Source organism: Asterias rubens, chromosome 5, assembly GCF_902459465.1.
Source record: "Asterias rubens chromosome 5, eAstRub1.3, whole genome shotgun sequence".
NCBI lineage: Eukaryota > Metazoa > Echinodermata > Asteroidea > Forcipulatida > Asteriidae > Asterias > Asterias rubens.
The window spans coordinates 5,222,401-5,244,660 of NC_047066.1; the positions used below are offsets into that span (position 1 = coordinate 5,222,401).

The 22,260-nt window shown below is 38.2% G+C and overlaps 1 protein-coding gene across 1 annotated transcript; it reads left to right on the forward strand.

Moving 5' to 3' along the window:
• The first annotated feature begins 262 nt into the window (after positions 1–262).
• LOC117289872 (TNF receptor-associated factor 4-like) lies at positions 263–20,356 on the forward strand. The gene is made up of 6 exons (XM_033771057.1): positions 263–313; positions 4,375–4,479; positions 15,069–15,227; positions 16,162–16,323; positions 17,087–17,242; positions 19,039–20,356. The coding sequence occupies exons 2-6, from the start codon at positions 4,393–4,395 to the stop codon at positions 19,654–19,656; spliced, it is 1,182 nt and encodes a 393-aa protein (XP_033626948.1). The 5' UTR covers positions 263–313; positions 4,375–4,392; the 3' UTR covers positions 19,657–20,356.
• Positions 20,357–22,260: the final 1,904 nt, after the last annotated feature.

Sequence of the window (22,260 nt, forward strand, 5' to 3'; positions counted from 1 at the left end):
CTCTCATCTATCTTCCAAGGTAGTCGGAAAGGCAGTCGAAAATCCTACTCTTACCAATTTTACCCTTATCTAACCTTACCCCTACCCCATATAATCCCTACTCTACCCATCACTCCCAATCTGACCCCATCCCATCCCACCAGACATTCAACTCAAATAGGTCATCCTCCAAGGTAGCCGGATAGACAGATCCTCTCAACTCAAAACACATGCTGAGCTTTTCTCCTGACTGTTTTGTCTCCTTGTCTTTTCCCCCTGCAGTGCCGGGATCTTTGAGTGTCCAGAAGATCGTCTGCCACTGGATTACGCCAAGGTGAGTACCATCTTCAAGTGCTTTCTCAATCATCATCTGTGACAACAAATAAAAGAGTATTAGGGCCTGGCAATGACTGATTATTGGTTATGGTCTCTCCATGAGTCTACAAATTCTCAAGAGTTCAAAGATTTTTCGTCAAGGAATCTTGAGAACAGAATTTACTTGTTGGGTAATAAAATCATGTCCAATGCAAATTAAAAGTAAAGCTAGCCTGGAATTTTAATTCATGCATAATCTGTGCAAGTTGTCTTGAGAAAGAGGACACTGACACACCCGAGTACAAATTCTGTGGGACAGTTTTACTTCATTAGGGTTGTGTGGCTAAAACAGCAAAAGTACGGCATAAAAAATGTTCTTGCTAACCTCCGAAAATGCAAGGGCATTTTCCTTGTGAGCGTGGATGGTGACCAACTTGTCGGCAACCAACATTCTCCACAGTGTCAAGAAAAATTACAGCGCACACTAACCCAACTGTAACGTCCAAGCAGAGAGTAAGGACAGGTCAAAGTGACACACCTTTTTGTTTGTGCAAATTTGTATGCTTAAAGGAAAAACTGTGATTATGGATCGACGAAATGACAGAATTTGATCGCACTTGTTTTACATAAATTGCATGCTTCATCTAGAGCCACTAATGCTCAAAAGAAAAACTGACTAAGAAAAGTTATGGGTAGCCATGCTCCATATGTGGGCCCCATCACCAAAATCTTTTTCTTATATGGCCACGATATTAAGCACATACAGCACAGTACAGTCTAAAGAATGAAAAGACATCCTTGAATGACCATCATCAGTTTCTAAGAGGACTCCGTTATTCTCAAGATGCCAACAGTAGCTCTCTAATAATACATTTCCCTTACGTCAGATTCCACTTCAATTAAAATGAACATAGTAGGGGGCAGTAAGCCGAAGTTTTAAGAAAAAATGACAAATATTTTTCTGCTTTGTTCGTGTTCTGGAGGAGCCATATTTCACCAAAATAAGTAAAATATTTTGGGATCTTAGAAGCTTTTGTGAGTATTGTGTTTCTCGATCCAGAAATATGTCAGCTAAAGGGGAATTGCGGTCATGTTTTGCACCCTTCTACTAATTTCTAAAGAGTCGCTAGATCTGCCCATGAGTATTCAATAAAATTTATGAATGTTGTTCATCCCTCAACCAATCATATACCATCACTTGACGATTACAGAGTTTGGATGAACTCTTCGATAAACCAATTTGTTTAAATTTTCTTAAAGATGTTCCTTGAAGCCTAAAAAGTGTCAAAATAAACTCATGGTTGAACCTAAGCCAAACATATGTTGTGCAATTCCTTATAAAGGGTTTAAGTAATGCAATTGAAAGTGCAAGGTTATTGTTATTTTTCTTAGCTGTTAAAGTGCAGCGTCCCTGGGACAGTCCAAGGACCTACTGGGAAATTACGATTTTACGGTGTAAAGCACAATAATTAGCTCTGTGTTGGATGGTTGACATCATGGGTGTCAGAGCATTGCAGTCTTAAGGTCTTAACTGGTGCAAAAATTACTCCCCAAATCTTGTTACTTATGTAAATAAAACTAGTGAAGTGAACAAAAGAAAAAGTCTTGCACTTTTTGGAGAAAAAAAACCCCATAATCCAGTCAAAAGCAGATGGACTATCTTAAATCAGCTTCAATATTTGCATTTTGCAAGTTTACTTAATTGCCTAATCGTGTTGATGTGTAAATGAGGGCAGTTATATCATGGAGGTAGACAATTAGATACCTCCATGGTTATGATAAATGAGTTGCACTTAACTAACAAAAAAGTATCACATTTTAACCTCATGAAAATTATGAGAAACAACCAATTTGGCAGACCATGAGCAAATATTTTTCATTATGTTTTGTGTCAATATAATTCAATGCAACTTGCGTTTTTACGTAGTGGTACCAGCACATCTTGAATGGATGTTGCAAGTTTGCATTGATAAGCTTCAATGATGCAAAGCTACCCTGTTCTACACTGTCTGCACACTCTTTGTCTCCGGTCTAGTGGCTAGTTATTCATACAATCGGGTCATTATTTTGTTGCAAAATTTGCATTTACAAAAAAACCTTGTAGTCTTTAGAACCATCTCAAACTGAACAAAGGCTGTGAACTAAGCTCTGCAGAAAAGTTGTGTATGTGAAAAGTAAGATGCTAGAATTCTGTGTGGTTTCATTGGTTACAAATCGTTCATGGTGAGTATAATAAAAGCTCTGACAACATTTGGGTCTGCATTCATATTCTTAATTTATTTTGTTCCTGGAGATGCAATCTTTAGTTTTAAAAGTGGATTGTTTTCCTTATTTGTTTTTTTATTTTATTATTATTATTACTATTGTTATTATTAGTGGACCATATTTTCATAATTTCCATCTTTTTATTTATTAATTTATTATTATACAGTTTTGAGGGGGAGGGGGTTAAACAAATTAACAGTGGTTTACTTGAAAGCTTTATTTGAGCAATTTTTTTTTTTCATACATGTGAAATGCCTTGTTTAAAGAATTGAAGTGGAATAATTCTGTTTAGGCTTCTCATAAATTTCAATTGATTTACTTCATGCCGATACATTCTTTATTCAAAACCATTCCTATCATTTTGTCAAGATAAACAAATTCATCTTACAAGACCCAGCCTCAGAAAATCCTTGTCATCATCACCTCTCAAAATAGTTTCCATAACTAACAGTCTCCCAGACAAATAAATGCCTTCATTTAACTCTCAGTAGAATTCCGTCTTGTCAGTCCAACCTGAAATTTATTGCTTGAAAAAAAAAAACCAAAAAAACTTGGGTGATCCCTGCCAAAGCCACAGACATAGTCTCACTTGGTCCAGCCTCATTATCCAATTTCTACCACTTTATTTTATTTCTGGGCATCTGCTTCTGTCGGTCTTTCCCTGTAATGATCTCCATCCATGTCTTCCTCCCGTCTTCATGCTCTTTCTATAACCTCCTCTACCGCCGTCATGCAATTTGCAATGATAGAGTGCCACCAGGCCCCCGTCATCACGCTTGAGAAACCTCCCGCAATATTAAAAATCATCAGCTTGCCCCGCTTTTATCTTCTTCTCCCCTTTGGAGTCCAATTTTTTCTTGTGGCGGGGCTTCAGTGAGCATTCTCTCCCAACAGAGTGCAGATCATTTATCAACTGGCTCAAGACGTGACTGACATACACCTACAGGATGACGTTGTTGGTAGTGACTGTATAAATACCATCATCTTATGACACGACCAGTGTACACTCGGAAATCCTCCTGGAGGGGACAGCTGGATGGATGTAAATGCTTGGATGTAATACCACACAAGTGACTGCACTAACTTTCATGTTACTTGGATCTATATTGGAGCGTACAAGATGTTCAGAGCTGTAGGAACTTTTATCATTTTCCCGTCGTTTTACTTCTTTGATCTTTATCTTATGACACCTCCTCTGCTGTAGTGTTCCTCTATTTATACTCAGCTCTTATAAAGCTTAAGAGCAGTCTAGTTATTTTTCTTACTTCTACCTGCATATTAACTCACATTGAAAAAGTCCATTCAAGTGACTATCGTTTCCCTGCCTGGTTTATCAGTTTGTATCTTAACACCTTAATGGTTTTACTGAGGATTCCTTTCCAGTCAAAGGTTTGTGTTCTCATAATTATTACAATTGCCTGGAGTATGAACAAACAGTCTTGCATCTCAAATTGCTATCTTTGCATCTTAAGATCTTGCCAAGCTTTCTCAGTTCTCCCTGATGTTTCTGCATGCCATTTTCATCTTGAATCCAACATGCATAGAAAGTCAACCTTTCTTACAAATATTCTCACAAATGACCAACATCAGTAAAACAATGCATGGGTTCAAAAAGTCTGTTTTTTTTACTCTACCCTATAACTGCAGTTTCATCTGAGCTATTCTAACACATCCTCTCCCGCTCTAACTTTGAACATGTACAGCATCCACACATTACTTTACACTTACTGTAGCAGCTGCCATCACATCTAACTCTCCGCTGTTTATAAAGTAGTTTATAATAAGCATCTCTGTCTCCTCATCCTTAATCTACAGATCTACCCTGACGACAAGATGTCGGAGGAAATCATGTCGCTGGCTGTCAGGTGCTCCTTCTACAAAGACGGCTGTAAATGGATGGACAAACTCAAAATTCTGCAGGTAATTCGCTACATCCTTTCTATTTTCCATTGTCATGGTAACTCAGCCGAGTTCATTTCTCACTGTGCGTAATAGAATTGTAGTCGTAAATGATATGAATAATGTATAGCATAAATCTGTATTGTTTGGGTTGTTATTATTTTTTTCTGGTTTCAATTCCTTGATTTTTTTTTTCTGTGGTATTTCTTGTTTCTGTTGTGTTTTGTCCGGGGGTCCATTTTCCATTATGCATTAAGCCTGGAGCATACTTCAAGCTAATCACAATAGAGTCATTATGGGGAAACCGGTCTAGTTGTTTTCATTCTGACAATTCTCTTTGCATTCTGTTTATTTGTGAAGTATGAACCAGGGCCAATGGCATAGAGCTGCTTAAGCAGAAAACATTGCTTAAATATATATTGCTTAGCAGAAATGAGCAGGATACCAGTCCCAAATTGTGTATATGACATAATACTTTGGCTGGTAACCTTAATCTGGTAAGCATATTTTGCTTGTGCTGGAGCTACTTTCTGGCGTAAGCAGCTCTATGAAATTGGGCCCAGGCTTTACGAATAAGGACACAAAGGGCTGCTGATGATGATGGTGAATTGGGATCTGGAAAAATAATGATTATCATCGTGATCTCCTACAATATTTTAATCTCTACTCCAGTATACATGTATGACGTGCTATTAAAGTGCACTTGAATTACAGCATACAGTGCAAGAGTATACATCTGTACTAACGCTAATTGATTTTTCAGATCTACTTGGCACAGTTCCAATCACAAACCATCCTTTGCCCTCTCATCATCATCATTGAAATCTGATGAGAAGTCCTCAGGATCGAATTACGACCGAGGCCAGGCTGGAATTAACTTTCCAGGTTTGTTTTGTTGTGGTGGGGGGGGGGGGGGTTTGGATTTGTCAGTGTTTTTGTCTTCTACTTTGCGAATGGAAACTCATTCTTCCTTGGAGGAAGTCAAGAGGCAACCAGAGAGTAGAGATGAGTGGTTGATTCTGAAACCTTTCTCGGTGATGACAGGATGATGTTGATATTGTTTTAAGACTGCTATTGTTGTTACTCGTGTGTGTTTTAGTCATTGGTATATCTGTAGGTGGAAATAGGGGGTATCCTTTACATGTATGTATCTATCTAGAGGGCAATAACCTCAACCTAGGAAGTATATATTGTTCTGAAGAAGTACTTATATCTGCCTTTCAAAGTTAAAGGAACACTTTGCCTTGGATCAGACGAGTTGGTCTATAAAAAGCGTTTGTAACCGTTTGTTATAAAATGCATATGCTTGGAAAGATGTTTTAAAAGTAGAATACAATGATCCACACAAGTTTGCCTCGAAGTTGCGTGGTTTTCCTTTTACTGTGCGAACTAACACGGCCGGCCATTTATGGGAGTCCAAAAATTTGACTCTCATAAATGTCCGACCGTGTTTGTCGACGAGGTAAGAGGAAAACCACCAATTTTGAGTGATACTTGTGTGGATCATTATATTCTACTCTTAAAGCAGTTTATTTGTAACACGGTGATTGTGTTGAATCTTGCAACTTTTGATGAGCTGTATTTAAAAAATAAAACATTTTCACGAATCAATTACAGTTAAAAATACTAATAACTACTGTCATGTAAAACGTCCAACTTTTGACAGATCTGACACTGCGTTTTGCAGTGAATGCTTCACTTTACATTCTACGACACCTCTTTATAACTACACTGTTTCTTGATTAAACCCTAGAACCCACTCCAACAAAGAATTTCCTCCCAGACATTGAGACAAAGAGTAAATCAAACAAAACTGTAAAGATGTTTTCAATGTTTGTACAGATGTTTTGAGAGTAACACCATCCTGAGGTCATAACACCATTTCCATACAAAGACTTGTTTTGACAGTGGTCACTCAGCTGTGATATCAGAAACTGATGACAAAAATGAAACAATATTGTTAAAGGAGCCGGGTAGGTTATAAAAAAAAATTATTGGGGAGTTGTTGATTTTTCAGTCAAATTCTTTGCAAACCTTGGCCCTGTAGACCTTCATTATGCTGTGGTCATTTGTGTCCGGTGCCCAGTATCCAACAGTGACAATGGCAGTTCTGATTCTAATATTATCAAAGGAACCAGACTGTACTTTCCTTGCAACCTCAGTTTTGTTACATTGTGTGGAATAGAAGAACGGCAAGATGGCCGCCATGTGACAGGGCTTAATAAAAATGTCCATGCCACAAATAATAAAAGAAACCATTACATTTTCTGAAGATAAGCAGAGTTAAGGTATACTGTTTGAATCGTCAAGAAGTAAATTTTGCTTAAGATGCTCTATGCCAACGTTTGCCTTTATTTTTTCGGTGACTTGTACCGTGGGTTAGTTTTTTAATAGTTTGTATTTCACGTTGGATAGGGATGCTTTTCAGCCAGCCAAACCAATTGGAGAGAATTTTCACTGGTCTTGAGGTGTTAAAAGGAGCATCTGGCCAGGTCGCTGTTTACTCCTATAAAAGCACAGTTTATTAAAAACTGAACAAACATGGGTATTTATTTATGCTGGAAGTCTATCTGATCATATATATCTTGAGCCACCACTGGAAAACATATCTTCAGTTTATTATTCTGGCTTTAGTAACCCAATCTTATCAATGAAAGATAGCATTATGAAGATAAGAAGGTGACATCCCCCAAAGCATCATCATTACTTCTTATGGTTTTGATCCACATCAGTAATCATTACCTCCTCGGGCTGGTGATGTTTTCCGTGTAACTCAATCCAGCTCTCTCTTGATCATTAGCAAGCTTCGTGGGGAACCCCACCCCCATCGAAAAAAAAAAATTGAAATCTGTTTTTGTTTCACGGTCCGATACAATTGAAGTGTCTCAAAACCGAGACTATATGGTTCTGCCTTGATCAATTATGGAGGGCAATTAGTGAAATTTCATTTGTGTCGTGAGGCGGATGCAGTTGTTTTGATAAAGTCACAGACGTATGAAAGTCACAGACGTATGATCACACTTAATAAGCTGTTGTATTCAAGAATGCAAACTGTGTTTATTCACTGTGAAAGAAATGCACTAATGAGTTGCCAGTGTAGCATGATGGAGCCAAGAAGACTCAGTCGTCCGAGCTTTCACCGAAGTAACAGAACTGCAAACAAAGAATTCATATTACTTTATTATTTCTTTGGGGATTCTGCTTTTACTTATCATTCATGAGACAAGACAAGCATATCTTTATTATGTATTTATTTTTATTTGTAAATTTATTTGATACAAGATCAATAGGGCAAGCGCCAAAAATGGATGGGTAAAATTTACAGCAATTAACAATAAAAACCATGACACATATTACATACATACAACAAACATGCTCAATTTGTTTTCAGGTGACTGTAGTTTAGGTACTAATTGTTTCAAAATATTTTTCGCTAACAAGTCTGCCTGTGTGTCAATTTTTGCTACGAAAAATCCCTCTTGGATTGAGTGTGCTGTATTTCTTCATGACTTTCTCTGACTTAAAAAAAACACCTTTTAGAATTTTAAACAAGCAGGCAACTTTGGAAAACAGAAACTGTTTAAAAATGGAAACGTACATTATGCGAAGAAACCCATCAATTTATCCACCATTTTTCCTCCAACGCCATGCATAAGTAATGCCTCTTAACACCCAACGAGTAGGCAACGTCAAACACACACCTCATTAACCTGCGACTTGCGCAAGGAAGCAGACATTCTTCCAGCTACCACCGCGCCTTTACGACACACGTGTCCATATTACCTTGTGATTAATGGTCAACTTAGGCGAGTTATTGCGCTACATTTTTGGGGTTTATCACATCAGCTTTCTGCTTGAATCAGCCTACTGCAATGGAGTGCAATGAAATATTCATATGGGGTCTTTCTAATCTAAGAAATCAAGTGTTTCCACAGAGTTTGTACACACCTGAACACCTAAAATGTGTGCATCATTTTTGTAACAACCATTGCACAAGATTGCACAGCTCTCCATCATCTTAAATTTCTCTTCTGACATTACCTCTACAGGGTTTACTTGTTGAATAACGGGAGATGCTTAAGATTTCTAAATGCAGTTTTAAGTGCTTTAATGATATTTCATATTAATATTCAGGCCTTGAACTATGCTCTTGAAAGGGCACAGGAATTTTCCTCTGGTTTAGAGGAGCACTTCAAAGTTCTATGAGGAAAATTGAAGTTTGTATTGGAACCTTACACATCGCACCACAGCAAAAGCATGGGGCGCCACGGCAATTGCTGTGGATGCTGTGTTTTTTTTTCGAGACCTGAATATTTGGGTTTTACCCTATACTGATGTTTACCCAATTTCAGGATTTTTCATTTGTGTGCAATCGCATCCCTGATACTTGAGGGGAAACTAGAGATGGCAAAGAAACAATACACATGTTGCCCAAAAGCTCAATATCTGAGAACTTTTGCATACTTCTGTGGAAATCATCATCCTTAAAACAAATTTGACTCAAATTTAACTTTAATCTTTCATCACCGGTTTAACGCATTATATTTGCACTAGCAGTAATGTAATTACGTGCAGTAATGGCGTCGATACAGACCTAGTGCACATACTGAATGTTTGACAAGATGGTGAAATAGGTCAAATGTGATAGTCCCTTGGGGACAGAACAGTCAACACAAATGCATTAGCAGCCCAGGGTTCTTTAAAAGATGTTAGATTATGACTTCTGTAATGTGATTTCAATCTTCTGTAATATTGATTCATTTTTTGGGGTCTGATTTTTACTTGTGTAAGTGATGGTGAACTACAAGTCAAATTGACATGTCACACAGTGGTCAAGTGGTTAGACTGCAAGATTTACAGTCACTTGGTTGTGGGTTCAAATCCCACCAAGCTAACCTATGATTTCGCAAAATTTCAAGTGTCGCTGTTCTGTACTGTACACACTGTGTTTTCTATCCAGCTGTCGACACAACTGATCTCCCTTTCAGTGCAATAAATGAATAAATTATTTATGAAAGAGTGAAGGGATGAAATAGTTTGGTAAAATCCTTCAAAAACCTAGAGGGTGGTAACCGAGTCATTAACTGCACGACTCGTTGGGCTTGCGCGGCTGTCTCATTATTGTTTTTGCAAAATGATACCATGTGGCACAAGTGTTTCGCAAACAATTTTCCATACATATGTTATTTACACCGACCAATGAAAAACAGAACATTTTTTGATGCGTGTCACCATTTCTCAATACATTTGTGCCATGTGTAATAATTTTGTCCTCAGCTGTGCCACCACAGACGCATGTCATGTGATATTGTTTATTCACGTGTCTCACATAATATTATTTTGCCACACAGGCTCTCCAAGCGATATAATTTTGCCATACACACGTGTCATCACACACCCATGTCATATGTGATATCATTTGGTCATACATGCGTGTCTATTTCGTTTTGCTTATACACACGTGTCATGTGACATTCTGTAATATATGCATGTCACATGATATGATTTTGCCAAACAGGTGTGTCACGTGACATCACAGCTTGGAAGCGCGGAATGCGATTGGGCTCAGCGTACTCCAGTTTCTGTCTCTGCCCGGGTCAGAATAATTTCACTAGATATCAAAACTTTCACACTCTCTATAATGATGATTGGTTAATAATGATAATAATAATATCAAAGTCTTATATAGCGCACTTATCTACCAAACGAGGTACTCAAGGCGCTGAGTATATACAAACTATCAGAAAGATAGGTTATTGCAGTGATGAATTCTGAGACCCAATTATAGCACCTTATAAAGGTTTACAAGGTGTTATGGTGCATATACTACAGCAGCCACAGCGTACCCCATCTCTTTTGGATATGTGCACTGGGTTCTTTTACATGCGTTTCACAACACATGGGACCAGCGGCTTTACGTCCCATCCGAAGGACGAAGCAATGGTTAAGTGTCTTGCTTAAAGACACAAGTGTCACGGCTGGGGACTCTCTTGATACAAAGTGACTGATCAAGTACATACACACATTCGCCTGGCCAGGGCAGTGCCTAACCGGTCTCATACAAGACCTCTGCAATGGGCTCGTGAGCTCATACAAATTCTTGTTCAGGATGTTGTGATGAATGATGGGACTGTTGGGTTACGCAATGCGCACAATCACAGCCTGTACAGTTCACGACATGTTCACACCTGATAATTTATGATAATGTGAACGATTAATTAACATTCTCCTTTTCGTGTTTTAAGAAAATTAAAAACTGCTTTGGCAAATTATTTTGTTGCAATCTACTCATATATTTGGCACATTGAGGCAATGAATCACAACAAATATTTTCAACGGATTTACACCATAAAGAATAGATTATTGATACATCAAATCTTTTGTTAATAGGAAGAAGGGACCAGTGTGGTGGTTAGGGTTAGGGTAAAGGTTAGGTCGGGAAAATGTGAATCGTCAGCCCATCCCGTGCCTTTGGATCAAGCGCTTGGACCAAATAGGTAGATGCTAATAATAATAATAATAATAATAAGATTTGTAATGCGCACATATCCACCCTGCTGGGTGTTCAAGGCGCAGTAAAACTAAAAACAAAACAAAAACAAAACACAACACAAAGAAAAACAGACACAACAAAATTAGTCATTGAAAACCTGTGACATAAGATAAGTTTTGAGAAGAGACTTGAAGATGCTGGGACAGATCGATCGAAATACACGCACTGCATTGTTTATACAGTGACTGCTATATCATTATTGGAGATCTTATAAACAATCATTATTGGAGATCTTATAAACAGTGAAACCAAATCACTGCCTTGTATCCCTTGAGAGTAGACCTGGAAAATGCCCCTGGGCCTCTACGATACTCTACTCCTCAGTCCGTGATGGTCCATGTGTCCGACAGTCAAGTGCGATCAGCTATGGATAAAGTGAGTGGCATTGAGTGTGGTCAGTAATGCTGGCTATTTGTGGTATTTATGTATTACAGCATTGCCAAGGGTGACTGGTTTCTTTAATATATTATTTGGAGGAAGGAAATAAATAAAATCTATTTATAATAGTAGTGTTGATTTGGGTAGAGCTATAGAAACTACAAAACTAGCGAACTACATTTTTTGTTATTTTCGTTTTACAGCTGCATTGCTCAATACATGCCACGAGATAGGCTTTATATGTTTTGGGGAATACAAATAATTCTACAGTATGAACAGGAATCTGTCATTACTAAATAAAGATGCTGGAGGTTCAGTAAAGTTTTTAAAAACTGTCATTTTAAAAATTCTCAGATGGCATATATTTAGACGTGTATTTAGAGGTACATGCTGCGAACAGACACAATCAAGTGAGGCCCGCTTCAAAACCGTCTAAGATGCTGCTGTACAATGGCAGCAGTGGCAGTCTACTCAATACTCACTCACCAAGACAAGGCTTTACAAATTCTTCTCTTGAATGCCTTTATTTTTTTTCTTAAACACACCGAGGCTCTTCTCGGAAACCTTACACCCACAGTGAAACTCTCCCTCGAAGTTTCACACCGTCCCTTTGAAACGCCTCTCAACATGGTCATATTACCTTAGTAACCCAATGCAGTTTAAGAACAAGAGATCCTAAGGAGTGAAAACAAGGTCATCTTTTGACATTTCACTTCATAAGTATCAGAGTCCCAGCGTCGCATCCTAAAACACGCTTGATTGGGTCTCCACTCATCTTATTTACCCTTGAGATTGCTTCATCACACCAGGGTGGCTGTAATTGAGTTTCATCCATCTTCTACTCCCGCTGGAGGAGGAGAAGGTCGTAGCTCCTCAGGCGTGGAGGAGGCGGCAGGGTGTCTGATGAGGAGGGGCTTGGATGACCTTAGAATTTGTCTGAGATGTTGAGATGAAGAAACCTGGGGATTCCCTTTGCAGCCATCTTTGTTTCTTTCTGGTGGAATGATGTAAGACTAAATCAAGACTGGGAGGCATGGAGCAGGAGGCTGGGTGTCTGATGAGGAGGGGCTGGGATGACCTTAGAATTTGTCTGAGATGTTGAGGAGGAAGACAAATGGATGTATTAGATTGCAGCCATCTTTGTTTCTTTCTGTTGGAATGATGTAAGACAAAATCGAGGCTGAAGGGAGAGCAATCAGATTTATCTAACTTTGCCGCAGCCATCTTTGTTGCTATTTGCTTTTAGGATTTGAAAAGCAAAACTGGAAAAGCAATCAGATAGTCTCAGGTATCACATTTCAGCCATCTTTGTTGCTTTCTGTTTGAATGATATCAAACCAAATCGAGGCTGAAGAGAGATAAGATTCCAGTCTGGTCTCATTGTATGGAACAAGACCAGTACTTTTTAAATTTTCTGAAGCCTTTTTGACATTTTCAAGCCACTTCTCCATAATAAGGCCTCAGTAAAATTTTGGGAAAGTTTTAAACCCACAACCACTCTGTGTTCGTTTTAAACTGCTCAGTGTGCTAGCTCTGTGAGTATCTCACTTCACCATACTCCCAAATGTAGCTATTCCTTAGGAAATGGCTATTTCCCTGGGGTTTTCAATGGTAGCAATTTTGTGTAATGGTCAACCCAAGAATGTTTGGCAATTTTTTAATTTTTTACTTTATATTTTAATTGTCTTGTGTGAAGGGGGTGTAATATGTGCAAGTATAATAGGACTAGGAAAGAACTTTTTGTCTTCTTAATGGACTCCCTATCTTACTTTCAAAATGTCATTGAAGTTTTTGTAAATTCGGTCACATGAGGCACAAGTCAACCAAAGCCAAAGTTCATAGTCTAACCGGTACCCAGCAATATAAGGGTACCCTTCTAAAGAATTTGTTAACAAGTTTGTCTCCATATCATATGTAGGTCTCCACACAACTCAAATATTTAGATTATCCTTTATTTGGATAGTTCATGTTTACCGGTGACCCCAAAAGTCGGCACTTTGTGTGTTTTTTTCCCAGACAAAGTGTGAAACAGGCTGTTTGGACCAGGTTACAGGAAGAGGAATTACCTGTTTACATTTGACATACTTTTAGGCCAACAAACATCCGTTGAGGATGAAATAATATTTATCAACAAGAATCAATAAAGTTATAGGTTTGTGCACCAGTGAATCACTTATGTATGAACTTTAAACATTAAAACAGCTGATACCAGTTCCAAACACAAGAGGAAAATATGGTAAAAAATTGTTAAGGGAAAGAAACAAATTCGCTGACCGCTGTAAAGTTTTGCTTAGCAGAAATGGGTTACCAGCCAGAATTTCATGTAATGCACACACACATGACTGAAGTTTCCTGTATAATTTTGATTTGCAAAATTTATTTTGATTGTTGCTTAACGGCAGAGCTCAATTTTATAGAGTTGCTAAAGCACAAATATTTAGCTTAGCTCAAAACAAATGTGCTTACAAAAAAAAGTTACAAGCCAAAATATCATTTTGGACGTACTATCTTTGATTATCTAGATTATAGTTTCCTCTAAAGAAAATTTAAAGAGACATTTTCTGCATGGACCCTGATCTTTGAAATCTGATCAATATCTTTGAGCTCAACATACAAACAATTTCCCCCAAAAAAAAAATCTTGAGGAAATGCCTACAACTTTTCAAAAAAGATTTTTGGGTCAACAAAATTTTAAAGAATCATCTATTTCTAGCCACACACCTGGATTTCTGAAGTTATTTCAGAAGCACATGTTTATATTCTTCTTCTGATTTGTCTCTGAAGTCATACAATTAATATTAATTATGTAGGAAATATAATCTTGAAGTGATTATGTAAAAACATTGATAGTTATCTCCGAGGGTTAATGGACCCTTCAATGTGCGGGTACATGCAGTTTTTTAAATCCTTTTTTATAGCTGTTTATACAGGTGCTAATAAAGAAATGCATATCAATTATAGTAAAAAAAAACTTGCATGTACGTGCGTGTACACATACACATTTACTTACAGTTTTGTAGCAGTTAGGCAGCTGGGTTGAGTGCCCAAGTCATGGTGCAGATTTGTTTTGTTTCATTACACAATTTTACTGTGTGGTTACCATGGCAATAATGAATGGAGTTCCTTGTCAATACATTTTGTTATTTGGAATGAGAAAAGCGTAGTCTTGAGATGTGCCATTCATTGCATTTTCAATGCATTATCAGAGAAGTTGTATTCCAATGTGAAAACATATCAGTCATTACTTCAAATTGATTAAAAAGAAAGTCAAAAGAATCAAAATTCTAAATGATAACTGATTATGACACAAGCCCTCTGTGCACAAACAAAATAACAATATTTATTGGGGGTTTGTTTTATTTTAATCTATTTGTGAGCCGCACACCCGTAAATGCTGTTTTGTTTAAATCAATTCCCAATTCCAAAACTGGGCAGGTTTGGGCAGGTTGAAATTTGAACTTTGAACTTTTGAACTTTTGAACTTTGGTCTTGGAGGGGCACTGCAATTTGCCTCTGGTAGGGGGCACTCAAACCATGGAACTTTGCAAAGGGCCTCAGCAAAAGCACAGGGCACCACAGCAATTGCTGTTGGTGCCGTGGGTGAATTCGAGGCCTGCTGAGTATATTGTATAAATGCATTTTTAACTCTGTTACGTTTCTGTTTCCTTTATTGCTACAGCCGCATCTGGAGTCCTGCGCCTACAACATGGCCGCCTGTACAGACTGCTCCGCTATGGTTGCCAGGAACCACCTCAAAGACCACCGGCAGTTTGATTGTCCGAAACGAAACACGACGTGCGAGTTCTGTGGTGGACAGTACCCGGGACAAAGAATGGAGGTGCGCATAAAAATACTAATTAAAACTGAAATGTTAAATATTTACCCACAAAAAGCCTCCTGATTTCAAAACCCTTTTTTGAATGTGAGACTTTAGAGTGCTAGGTGGCAGCAGACTTCCCAGGTAATTACATAGTTCTGAGAAGGCGCACATTGCTGAGAACAACCTGGTTAGTCTGCTAGCCATTAAACATCCCAAAAGTCCCCAATTGCCACTTACCTTAAAGCCATTATACACTTTCAGAACAGAAAAAAAAAAAAAAAAAATTCACAGATTTACAAATAACTTACAGGGTTTACAGAAGGTAATAGTAAAAGACTTCTCTTGAAATATTATTCCATGAAATGCTTTACTTTTTGAGAAAACATTAAAACAATTATCAATTCTCGACAACGAGAATTACAGATTGTAGTAAACACATGTCATGACACGGTGAAACGTGCCAAAACCATATGGGTTTTCCCGTAACTTTCTCCCAACTCCGATGACCGATTGAGCCTAAATTTCGAAAAGCATTTGAAACCGTTTGTAATGGAATGCAAATGATTAGAAAGATGTTTTAAAAGTAGAATATAATGATCCATACAAGTATCACTCGAAATTGCGTTTTTTTTCCTTTTAAGACGTGAAATAACACGGTCAGCCTTTTTATGAAGTCAAAAGTTTGACTCCACAAAATGGCCGACCGTGTTTCTTCGCAACGTATACAGAAAACCGTGCAAGTTTGAGGCATGTTTGTGTGGATCATTATATTCAACTTTAAAATTATCTATCTAACCATTTGCATTTCATTACAAACGGTTTCAAACACTTTTCAAAGACCAACTTGACCGATCCAAGGCATCGTGTTCCTTTAACCTCTCTCCCAAGCGAACTCGTTCACTTCGTGAAACCCCCTTTAACATTACTACAAATTTGTTATTTGATTCCACAGCAACACACGGGGCGGTGTCAACTCGAGGCAGTCTTCTGTGAGAATAAATGTGGCGCCCAGCTGCAACGTCGCTACATCAACGCTCACATGCTGAATGAGTGTGCAAAGAGACAGATCCCCTGCAAGTACTGCTCGAAGGAGTTTATTTATGATACTCTGCAGGTAAAAGCAAACAATAGCCCAGCGATGTGATTTCTCTGTTTTTAACTGGAATCCCCCCCCCCCCCCAAAAAAAAAAAAAAAAAAGAAGAAGAAAAAAAGAAGAAGATAAAAACTTGATGATACACCCCAGATTGCAAAGTAGGGCTTTTTAAAACCAAAGATAAATGTATGTGAGCAGGCTTCACGCTAGCGCTCACAAGCTTTCACGCTTTTTGCTCTCAGTTCAGGCCTATAACATCCCCGCACTAGCCTGAATTCTTTCAACTTTGTGTATTCAAATTTGTGGGGAAAATTCCCAGGACCGCAGGCTCGTGGCTCGCAAAGTTTCTCCTAGTCTAGATATTGTTGTACAAGACCGAAATCAACATGAATAAAAGCTTTCTACGCGGTTAATTCTGTTTACTGATTTTAAATAGGGAAACCACCACAAAGGGCTAGATTGCTCAGTTGTTAGAGCGCCGGCTGATAAAGAGGTTGATAACTTGATAGTTCAAATCATAAAAGTCAGTCAAACTTTGGAGCACAGGCTCATGAGCAAATTATAGGTCTCTGATGTCTGAGCAATAAGTGTCTACTAATGGGTTACTGTTTAGAAAGGCAATTAGTTCTTTCATTGGCACACTATCTAGGCCCCATAATTATTGCTCAGTGTCATTTCAACTTTCTGTAATTTCGGTTTTTCCATACTGTCAACTGTAAACACATTGATATTGTTATCCTAGCCTCGTCACCATAAAATTCTGATTCACTTTTCTTTCCATAGAGTCACCTCCACCAGTGTCCAAGATACCCCGTCTGTTGTCCAAACCGGTGTGACTCGGCCAAGATCGCCAGAGAGGAGGTGGACAAACACATGAAAGATGCCTGCCCATCATCCATGGCTAGCTGCCCATTTGTTCAACATGGTTGCAAACACAGGGTACCTACCAGTTTCACTTTTCTTTGTTTCAATAATAATAGGCTTTTTGGAGACACTTTTAGACGCGTGTATTAAAGGCAGTGGACACTATTGGTAATTGTCAAAAACTAGCCTTCACAGTTGGTGTATCTCAACATATGCATAAAATAACTAACCTGTGAAAATTTGAGCTCAATCGGTCATCGAAGTTGCGAGCTAATAATGAAAGAAAAAACACCCTTGTCACATGAAGTTGTGTGCGTTTAGATGGTTGATTTCGAGACCTCAAGTTCTAAATCTGAGGTCTCGAAATCAAATTCGTGGAAAATTACTTCTTTCTCAAAAATTATGGCACTTCAGAGGGAGCCGTTTTTCACAATGTTTTATACAATCAACCTCTCCCCATTACTAATCACCAAGAAAGGTTTTGTGCTAATAATTATTTTGAGTAATTACCAATAGTGTCCACTGCCTTTAAAAGGCACTGGATTCCTTTGGTAATTGTCAAAGACTAGTATTCTCACTAGAAAGACCAGTACCCTCACTTGGTGTATCCCCAACATAATCATGCATAAAATAACATGTCTGTGAAAATTTTGACTCGATTGGTCATCAAAGTTGCAAGAGAGTAATGACAGAAAAACACCCTTGTTGCACAAATTTGTGTGCTTTCATATGCCTAAAAAAAGGCTTCAAGGGTGAGAAATTTGTGTGAGAAGTTTCCTCTTTCTCAAAACCATGTTACTACAGAGGGAGCCGTTTCTCACAATGTTTTATACTATCAACAGCTCACCTATGCTCGTTACAAAGTCAATTTTTATGCTAACAGAAAATGACATGCAGTCAACAAATGCACACAAACTCTAGGAAATCAGAACATTCATTCCTGGTAACATATTGAATGTCAAAATTGCGGTAATACAAAAAACCTCAAAACTGCCATGGTTCCTTTTTCAACACCATAATTTTGTGCAGTGTTGAAGTCATCATGATCCTTTCACTCCATTTTAACATTCATCTGTCAGAGCTGCCATGAAAATGTAGCAACCACATCAATTTTGAAGACATCATTTTGAGAAATTTGGATGAGTCAACATTCCTCACAAAATCTTTTTTGATATCAAGCAAAAAAAGGAGTATTTTCCCACAAAATTAAGATGTTGAAGACTTTGCCCGTCCAAAGGATTCCCTGATGAGTGATTATTCAATTCAGGTTGTCGAGGACATCAAGACCTCAAGACTCCCCTCTAAGATGAGGGCATCCATGGACCCCTCTTCACATTCATCATGTAGTTTGTCCTTCACTGAATAATAATGCCATGTCTTGTCTGCCTCTAATACTCACAATGGTTTGATTGATTGGCCTTAGGCCAAATGAAAAAAAAAACAGTTAATTGTCCCCTCCCTCATCCTTTATTTATGTTGCAACGTTTTTAATTATTTTTTTTTTTTATATAAAAAAAGGCACATTTTTGTGCATTTCTCATTAAAACTTACTAATCCTTTAAGAACTTTTAACTACATAAAGTAAGTAGTGACTTTAAACTGAAGAATTTGTGGCCAGTTTGAATTGGAAAGCTTGACGACCACCTTTAAACAATAAAAAGGCCCTCATCCTCCTCTTTTTGGAAGAACCTGGACGACCAACTGGTATTATTTTTACCTGTCCTTAGATCATGTCCAAAATGGAATGATTGAGAGATCATTTTTGTACTTGTATTGCCTGGGGGACTCAGTGCAGAGTAGACGCGTTAATGTGCCCTAAATATGCTTGTTGATTGATTTTTGTTTGATTGATTTTTTGAATGGATTTTCAGGGCCCTAGGTACACCATGGAGAGACATCTGAATGACACATCCAAAGAGCATCTCAATTTAGTGTGTCACGTCGTACGCCGCCAGCAGAAACAACTGCTCGACCTCCGCACCCAGCTTGACAACGTGTCGCTGAACACCGACGGCACCCTGCTGTGGAAGGTCAGCGACTACGCCGCAAGGTTCGGCAAGTCCAAGACGGAGGACGAGTATGAGCTCCGGAGCCCGCCGTTCGCAACGAGCCGTTACGGCTACAAGCTTCAGGTGTCTGCTTTCCCCAATGGCAACGGTTCCGGTGAGGGTACCCATCTGTCAATCTACATCCGAACAATTGGTGGCGAGAATGACTCTCTCTTAAAATGGCCCTTCACCTACCCGATCACCTTCACTCTAATCGACCAGACGGAAGACCAATCTAAGACGGCGCACGTCAAGGAGTGCTTCACCCCTGACCCAACGTGGAAGAATTTCCAGAAGCCAAGCAAAGATGTGTATACTCTAGGGTACGGATACCCAACGTTTGTCTCGCATAACTTCCTGAAGACCAAAAATTACATCAAGAACGATACTCTTTATATCAAAGTTGAGGTGGACTGCTCCAAGATCAATACCATAATTTGAAAAGTTAATATTTGTTGGACTGATGACTAACTCCAGATGTCGATGGAGAAGGTGTTTTGACTGCATATTGAGTTGCAAGCCTGGAATTACACTGAGGGGCCATGGCCTCCGTTGCCCCTGGTTTTGGCCTTGGTGCTCTCAAAGGTTTCCCATTGGCTCTAAGATTTTCCAATGCAAGTGCCCTTTGTAAAATGAAACTGGCCGTGCCCTTTTGAAGATGAAACTCTGGGCCTGGAGTTGCCGATGGACTTCCATCCAACATACCTCACAGCTGTTTTGTTATTGGAGCTGGACCTGTCTCATTAAATGATATGTTAACTCGTAATTAATCACACACAGATTTTTGACGTTTATTCTGTATTGTTAACACCTTATTGGTAGGAACTGAGATCAATATGTGGCACTGAGATTTGGTTTTGCTTAAGGAAAATGCATTTCAAGGGTACAAATTAAATATTGGCTTGTGTAGAGATGTAATTGCTCTATCGTTTTGTGAGAGCAGTAAATACAGAAATTTGTACTTGCTTTGTGAGTTGAGAATGCGTTCGTTGTACCCTGACCTCAAAGAAAACCATAAACATTACAACTGGTCACAAGAGGGGGCTGTTTAAATAGTCTGGTAGGAAATCAGAGCCCAATTTCATAGAGCTGTTTAAATACAAAAGGTAGCTAAGCACAGAAAAATTATGCTTACCAGAATAAGGTTATCAGCCAAACTACCATTCAACATTTTACCATTTGTAACTGGTATCCCGCTCATTTTTGCTAAGCAGGAAATTGTTAAGCAATATGTTCTGCTTTGAGCCGCTCTATGAAAGTGGGCCCTTGGTTGAGAACAACAGTAATGTAAGCCATGTCTGAATCAATCCAATATGGCTACGGCTATGGCTGTAATGACCGTGTTTGAAACAAAGTTTTTATCAGGGTTCCTGCAATAGCCACTGTTAAAGCTTCTTAATTTTTACACGGCGTGAGTCTTAAAATGTGTTACTCAAAGAAAATGATTTGTGCTGTTCTTATTCACTCAAAGTCAACAACAGCAATGCAATTGCAAAGCCTCCTATCTTTCAGATTTTGTCAGATAAGATGTTAATATGTACATAAAAGTTATTTCAGGCATATCAAGACTTATCTTTAGTTAGATTTTGTATCGTAAAACATTTTTGTTTTGTTTTCATAAAATAATCATGAAAAACCACCAAAAGCTGCACTCTTCCGTAATCATTATTAAAAGTGTAAATACTTTTTTCAGCGACTAGATGCAATGATAGACTTTGTTTGAATTTGTCTGTAAAGAATCACACAAACTCAGTTTTTCAACACTTAGTAGAAAGAAGAACTTTCAAACTTACAGATTCAGTATTAAACCACCGATCACTTTTTATGCAAGAAATTTAATGAAACAAATGTTGTCCATTCATCACTTGAAACAAGGTTCAATTTCTTGGCTCTGTGTACCATGGAATTCTGCGACCTTTACAGCCCACTGAGTCACATTGTGGCGCTGTGAGAGCAGTGTTCTGCGGTAAGCAGTGTCATGAAATTGGGCCCGGACTTAAAGGCAGTGTACACTATTGGTAATTGTCAAAGACTAGCCTTCACAGTTGGTGTATCTCAACATATGCATAAAGTAACAAACCTGTACAAATTTGAGTTCAATCGGTCATCGAACTTGCGAGTGGTAATGACAGAAAAAAAAAAAACCTTGTCACACGAAGTTGTGTGCGTTTAGATGGTTGATTTTGAGACCTCAAGTTCTAAATCGGGGGTCTCGAAATCAAATTCGTGGAAAATTACTTCTTTCTCGAAAACTTTGGCAGATCAGAGGGAGCCGTTTCTCACAATATTTTATACCATCAACCTTTCCCCATTACTCTTCACCAAGTAAGGTTTTATGCTGATAATTATTTTCAGTAATTACCAATAGTGTCCACTGCCTTAAACAGAAGTGCTCTGATCACAAATGTTGAGTAAATGTCTGTTTTGTTTCCTTTAAAAATTCTGAAGGGATTTGAATTCCATTTAATGTTGAGTTAACATCGGAATTTCAGCCTTCTATGGAACGCTCATAATTAGTTTGTAATAAAACTGTAAATATGTATATTTGTATTTTCTAATTATAGTTAATTTATGTAATGACTTCCAATATAATAGCATAATATCTGAGAAATGTAACTTCCAAGTAACATAGAGATAATCTTTCACTTGGTTATCATATCTAAACACAAATTAATTTTTTGTCTGCGAAAATTATTTTGCCTGCAAAATTGACACTGGGTACCAATCGTCCTGAGTGGACTGTCCTTGTTGTCTTCAAGAATTGCATTTGAACTCAACTCATGTTTCCACATCATTCAAAGAATAGAGGTCAAAGGGCAGGTCACCCTCCCATAGAGGTCAAACGCTGGTCTTCCAGTTCTACTTTTAAGACAAAATGTTCACAAAATAGTATGAACAAAGTCAAGATTTCTGGACAAGAAATTGTTAAGTGAAAACAGATAATCAGGTTTTATGCATCATTTTAAGAGATGGATAATAGGTTAACACCATTATAATACATGTATAAGCACTTTTGAGTAATGTAGACATTCTTTGTCTGTGAGA